A 7500-nucleotide genomic window follows, 5' to 3' on the forward strand; every position below is an offset into this window, starting at 1 on the left:
AACCAAATTAAATTTTATCCTAATGCCAGAAGATTTTCTTCAGCCTAAAGCCTTTGTAACAAAGGCGGCAGAGGCAGGAAGGCCCACGTGTGTTGCAGGACCTCCATTGGGAGACCAACAAGGAAGAATGACGCAATGCAGGTGGAAATGGGACAAGAATAGACAAAAAGTAGTGAAGGGGAGGGAGTGGAGGGGAGGAAGCCGGGGGGAAGGGAGCGTGAGGGAGGGAGAGGAGGCAAGTCCAGTGCCAGGGTCAAACACCGACCTGGTGCCTGCAGCGGACTTGGGATGTCAGTTCCTCGCCTAACCCCACAGTGAACGCACGCATGGGGACTTTGGTGAGTCTTCTCGAGTAGCTTTGCTTTCGTGAGACCAAAACAACGTTAACTTCGTCCTGTGTGTTTAAAAATCTCTGAGAAATTGGCATAGAGACACGCACCACTGGTGAAGGTTCCTAGTTGTCTCGCACGGTGAAATGGAGTGTTCGGTATTGGTGATGTTTACTGGCTCGATTGATTTAACTTTTATTTTGAATTATTATGATTGTCGACTGTCATCTGTACGTACGTTGTCGACTCAAAACTGATGAACACTTTGACGGTTGCAGGTGTTTGTGTGTGACGACATCCTCGTAAAAAATTATCAGGAAAAATGGAAAGAAGAATAATCAATAAACGGCTAGACTCACATGATAAGACGTTAAAAGTGAATAAAGACGACTTGACGTCAAGAGTGGATACAAATGACCCGGCATCGAGTGGATATTGACAGGATATTACTAGTGGATAAAAATATGACTTCCAAAGTGGAATTATACGATATGACATCAACAGCTCAAAAGTGCGTACAGGCAACGTGACATCAAAAGTGGATATTAAGGACAGAAATCAAGAGTGGATGAAGACGCCATGACATGAAGAATGTATGCGGACGACATGACACCAAGATTAGACACAGGCGACATAAAAACGAGTGTATACAGATGACATAAGTGGACATAAAGAATATGAGATCACGAAAAGACAGAGACAACATAACGTTCGAGTGGTTACAGTACGACTGGATACATGCGACGTAATATCAAAAGAGGATACGGACGACATGACGCCACAACGCACTTGTATTCAGTTACCGGATGAATATGACAAATGTACGCGAGTTTCTCTACAAAAAAAAATAAATGTTATTAACAATATTGTAAAAATTTTTACACATCAATCATTTTACTTCCACCTATGGGAGGGCTTGACTATCAGCGCTCGCGCGTACACACACACACACACACACACACACACACACAAATAGATATATATATATATATATATATACTTAAATCCATATACTCATACACACACACACACACACACACACACACACACACACACACACACACACACATATATATATATATATATATACATATATATATGTATATATACATATATATATATATTTAAATATATGTATGTATATATACATATATATATGTATATATATATATATATATTGTATATATATATATATATATATATATATATATATATATATTATATATATATATACATATATATATATATATATATATATATATATATATGTATGATATGTGTGTGTAAAAACATGTGTGCTCTTGGTGGTATTCAAGAACTGCCATCCATTTATTTATCAGCATTAAGCGAATCATAATGAAGTGAAAGCTGTTGATGATGCTACTGCTCGGTAAGACGCGTTTGCTAGAGTGCTGAATAAAATCATCCAGCACTAGCCAGAATGAGATCACTCGCAAACTCCCAGAATGAAATATTCAAAGTGCATCAATGGTCCTAAAGGACGTCCATTATTTTACTTTTTTTTTTTTTTTTGTAAACAAAGTTTATTGTTGCGTTGATGTTCGTTCTAAGGTCTAAATAGGAACAGGTCTGTTCCCTCCGAAAAGGAAACTAACGACATGACGTCATAAGGAGACGCAGGCTGTCGGTGATTCCTGCTCCCCATGCCTATAAGGGCAAAGGTGACGGCCGACCTTGGTCGATCTTAAGCGCCTCCTGCCGTAATCTCCCAGTTTTATTAGTTCAATCTATTCGTTAGCTTGCGATATCCCAGGTCACGTGATCTCTCCTCAGCTTAAGATAAGGTACCGGGTATTACCGGGTATTACCCGGTTCCAGGTTCCAGGTTCCAGGACACCCTGTGTGGCCTCCTGCGTTTACCTTGGTTCTTGTAACGCCGCCGTTGGGTGTTGCTCCCTCTCTCCCTCCCTCCTTCGGAAGGGTCCGAGTCCCCGTCTGGGCTTTTTTCGCTCAAGAACCTTGCCGCTTCGGCGACACCCCCCACCCCGTAACCCCACCCCCTCGCCCCACCCGGCCCAGCGGCGGGGGCAGTCGCCAGCCTCGCTAGGTGCTAATTAACACCAGAGGACGTAATTTGATGCATACTTCTGCGGTCTCGCTGAGCTTGACTGCTTATTTCGGTCACCCAATATTCGTTTTTCTTTTTTTTCTTTCGTATATTAGTGAGTAGATTCATGCTAGGCATTTTCTGTAAAGCATTTTAGACTATTTCAAAACTAAAGCACGACAAAACACTCATAAAATTACATGAATGCTCACTGACCACCGGTGCTTTTACATACTCATATAATTAATTTTCAAGTTATTGTAACGCCTATCAAGAAATATAAACGTTACACATATTTCTTAGAAAATTACCCAAAGAAAAATTCAGAGATATTCTAGAGTTCTGTGGCGGTATTTGTATTTGACCGTCCACAGTGGTAAATCATCTGGTAATCACTGGCAACTGGTACCGAGGCTCCTGGTACCGAATCACATTTATCGTTTCTAAATTTCAGGATGTTTTATCTCAGACTTTCATTAAGTTGACAGGAACAAGCATACTGTGTTAGTGAACTACATATAGTAATTTCCTCAATAACTTTTTAACGTATTGCTTGTACTTAATAAAATATCTAGTAAACACACGACGTTTGTCCAAGCGCAGGGAGGCGGGGCTCATGAATGACGTCAAATCGCCATATCCGAAATTATAGTAAAGATGATATGACGTCATGTCGACCCCGAGAATAGTTGTATTAAAATTGAACAATGTTTTTATATCTACGGCCATATTCTTAAGACTAGAGCAGGAAATGTTCTTTACCTTAAAACAAAATATTTCTTTAATTTACTACGTTACTTGCAGCTTCTACGAAAGAGGAAATAATGAAATGTAACCAAATAAGAAATGTTATACACCGACGATAACCAGTGATATCAATCGCGCTCCGAAGAGCCAATAATAAGTGCTACCAATTTATTTCAATTTTGTAAGAAAGAAAAAAAAACTTTCTCTAACTTATTCGTTGCGTTTTAAGACATCATTATATTCGACCTGAGGCCAAACGGTTCTGTTTATCTGAGGGAAACTCCGCCCGGAGAGTAGGGTCAGCGTCACTGAGAGACAGCCTCCTCTTCTTTCTCCTTCGCCATCAAGGCCATTAAGATCCTTCTATCGGCCGTCTTCTTGAGAGCGGAACCAGTTTCCAGACGACTTGACCAACGCCTTCATCAGGATTTTCGTTTCCACTCGAAATTCCTCCGTCTAACTGACTTCAGACTCGCTTTCGTTACCTTCCTCATTTTCTATTACTTCTTCCCTCTTTCTCCTTTTCCTCTCCCTCTGCTATCTCCTCACGTACCTTCTTTCTTCAAATTTTCTTTCTGTTCCATTCCATTCACTCACATTCTATTCATCTTCGTCCTCCTCTTCGCCTTGATCCCCCTCTTCCCCCATCTCCTCCTCCTCTTCTTCCTCATCTTCACATGCATCACCATAATCAATGTCTCCATCATTATCATTATCAGCTAAGTAGGCATCGTCCTTGTCAACTTCCAATCGTCAACTCACTCCACCTCCTTCACCCTCAGCTTGATCTTGCTCCCCCCACTCCTCTTCTCCCCCTCCTATGTCCTACTTGTCTCTAATTCCATGCCTACTACCCACTACTCCCCCCACCTTACCCATCATACCTTCGTATTAGCTATTAAATGCTTCATTTAAATGCAGTCAATATTTTACTGCACTCTTCTATGATTAGAGACTAGTCTCCACACATAAAAAAGAATGCAGTGCGGGTTTGGACGTCGTTACTTGCAACGAAAGCCGAGGAGATGGCGGTTCGAATCCTGCTACCAGCGAGTATTGAAAAAAATATCCTTCATCATGTCCTTTCATTATCGAAGAAGGGTTAGGAGTGGGGGAGAGATGTCACGGGGATAGGATAAGGTGGCCCGGTGCCAGCCAGATTTGAAATGCCACTTGTCACGGAAAAGAGTTCATCGAAGTAACACTTGAAGGTTTTGATCTTGTTGACGGCCGACGACTTCACTCATCCCAGGAAGATCTCTGGTCTAAAGGAGGTCAATCGATCAACCAAGTGTTCTCTCTACTTCCTCCTCCAAGATGTGGAGTACTTCGGGAGTGAGACATTTCGCCTAGATTACGCGGAAGGAAGGAGGAGTTTTTGTATTTACTCCAGAAAGACCCTGGGAGTCAGTGGCGAGAATATAATAACAAGATGAGTTGAACAGTGAATGGAATAATCAATGAAAGGGAAACATCTCATTAAAGACACTGCCAGACTAGAAAAGGTACAGCAGTGAGTCACAATACTAATACTAAATATAAGAAACATCATACAAAAACGGCTTAAAATATTTGAAATTATTTTCCCTTGAAAAAAAATTAGGCTTTGAGAAAACTTGATATATATCTTCAAAATTTTGGATGGAGTTGGTAACATTAGAACTGAAAAATACACACTAAACACTAACAAAATTGGAAAAGATGGCCTAAAATTGTCAGATAACTTGAAGTAGTTAGGTAGAAGCAACTTTGCCAAAAGCGCTGTCAGTGAATGAAATAAACTTCTTTCAAAGGCGATAGAATATAATGCAATTATATTTATCAAGAATCAGCTGGATAAACACCAAAACAATATGTTGTGACATTCATCAATAGCTTCTTGTGTTTGCTTGTTAGAATGCGTGTTTACATCAATATATTTTTCTTTGCATCAGGCCTCGTTATAGACCAGAAGGTCTCCTGTCGGCACTCTTGCTCTGTCGTTATAACCTATTGTAAGAAAGAAAAAACAGGAAGGGAAGAGAACAAAGAGAAGTAAAGAATGGAATTATGGAGTTAGGAGATGATAGGCCCAAACGGAATAGCGCTAGTGGAGATGGAACCACGATGGAAATGGACCCAGGTGGTCGTTAGTGGAGGGTTACTTTCGGAGTGTAAGCCGAGTAGGAGGGAATAGGAGTAGGGAGAGAGGGAGTGGGGAGGATGCAAAAATAAAGAAGTTGATATTTAGGTTGAAGTACAGTCGGCTCAAGGTCGACTGGGTAGTGGTCCACAACTCCAGGCTACACCTGCCCCCTCCCCCTTCCCCTCCCCCTCCCTCCACTCCCCTCTCTTCATCTTCCCTCTCTTCCTCTACACTCCCTTCTCTTCCCTTTTTTTTCTTTCCCCTTCTTTTCCCTCATCTTTCTTCCCTTCTCCCCTCCTCTCATCTCCATTACTCTCCATCCCATCTCCTCTTCTCCTCTTCCTTCTGTTGTCCTTCGTCTCCTCTCCCCGTCTCCTCTCCTTTCCCACTGAGCTTCCCCTGCTCTCCTCCTCCCATCCCCTCAACTTCCTTCCCTTCACTCATCCTCCTTTCCCCTCCCGTCTCCACTCTAAACTTTTTCCCTCTCCTACCCTCTCTTCTCAACTTCCCTTTCCTCACCTTATCTCCACCTTTACCCTCCACACCTTCCCCCTTCCCTCCCTCTCCTCTTCCCTCCACTCCTTCAATCTCCTCCTTCCTCTTCTTTTCCCTCCCCTCCTCCATTCATTTCTCCTCCATTCCCCAGATATAAGACTCCTTTATCACCCTTCCTTCCTCTTTCTTCTTCTCCCTTTCTCTCCCCTCTCCTCTCTTTTCTCCCCCTCCCCTCTCTCCCCTCCTTTACCCTCTAATATGTCCCCTTTCCTCCTCTCCCTCCCTTCCCATCCAGCATTTCCCCTCCTCCTATCTCCTCACCCATTCCTCTCCCTTTTTCTCCCACCCCATTCCTTCCTATTTTCTATCACATCCCCATTTCCCTCGCTTCTTCTTCCCCTTCCTCTCGAGCGATATCTACCCTCCCTCGCAATCCCTCACCCTTCCCTTTCTCCATCCACACTCCCTCCCTCGTCCCCTCCAAAACCTCCCCTACTCCACTGCCTTCATCTTCACCCTTCTTAACCACCATTCATTTATAACCGCTCCTTACCCTCCCTCCCCTCCCCTCCCTTTACTCTCCCTCCCCCCCTACTCCCATAATTCCCCTTCGCCCCCTCTCCTTACCCCCAACCCAACCATTACTCACAAGCCATCTTAGTCGAGGGGGGGGGGACGATCCTCCCCAGAGCCCTATCTAAACAGCCTAAATAAAATCTTACAATAAACTATTAGCCGATCTGTTGAGATAGCTGATATATAAATATATATATATACATATATATACATACATACACACACACACACACACACACACACACACACAAAGACACACACACACACACACACACACACACACACACACACACATACATATATATATATATATATATATATATACATATATATATATATATATATATATATATATATATATATACATTGTATAAGTACATATGGCAGTTAGGCGTTTCTAGGTGCACGTTCCTTCTGAGCCCTCCCTCTCTCTCTCTCTCTCTCTCTCTCTCTCTCTCTCTCTCTCTCTCTCTCTCTCTCTCTCTCTCTCTCTCTCTCTCTCTCTCTCCTTCTCAAGTTCTCTCTCTCTCTTATTTTACGCCTCTCTCATTTCCCTTCACTCCCTTTCAGTAGGATGGCGCCTTTCCAGGTTTTTCCCACCAGGACTTCTCCATACGATATCATTCAGCTGAGAACAGGATCCCTTAAAAAAAAAGGGGGGGAGGGGGGGAAGCTGAAGTCCAAGAAGAGGCCCGGTAGTGTCCGCGCCTCCACCTTCACCTCCCACTCCTCCTCCTCTTCCTCCTACTCCTATTCCTCTTCCACTACCACCTCCTCCTCCTCCTCCTCCTTCTCTTTCTCCTCCTCCTCTTCCTCTTCCTGCTTCTCCTCTTCCTCCTTCTCCTATTCATTCTCTTCCTCATCCTCTTCCTCCTTCTCCTCCACCACTTCCACCTCTTCCTTTTCCTCCTCCTATTCTTCCTCCTCTTCCTCCTCCTCCTCCATCTCCTCTTTCTCCTCCTAGTATTCCTCCTCCTATTCCTCCTCCTTCTTTTCCCCCTACTCCTCTTCCTCTTTCTCTTCCTCCTCTTCATTTTCCTCCTGTTCTTCCTCCTTTTCCTCCTCCTGTTCTTCCTCCTCCTTTTCCTCTTCTTTTTCTTCCTCTTCCTTATTCTTCTCTTCCTCCTCCTACTCCTATACCTCTTCCTCTATCCTCCTCC

General features: G+C 43.2%; 1 protein-coding gene across 1 annotated transcript in view; it reads left to right on the plus strand.

The window, feature by feature from the left end:
• Positions 1-290: 290 nt before the first annotated feature.
• Positions 291-7500, plus strand: part of LOC143041024 (uncharacterized) — a 43080-nt gene continuing 35870 nt past the window's right edge. Inside the window, exon 1 of the mRNA XM_076212611.1 lies at positions 291-338. Coding sequence (XP_076068726.1) covers positions 327-338 — 12 coding nt within the window. The 5' untranslated portion in view covers positions 291-326. The remainder of the gene's footprint in view (positions 339-7500) is intronic.

Source organism: Oratosquilla oratoria, chromosome 2 (genome assembly GCF_046742065.1).
Source record: "Oratosquilla oratoria isolate Oo_2021 chromosome 2, ASM4674206v1, whole genome shotgun sequence".
NCBI classification, from domain to species: domain Eukaryota; kingdom Metazoa; phylum Arthropoda; class Malacostraca; order Stomatopoda; family Squillidae; genus Oratosquilla; species Oratosquilla oratoria.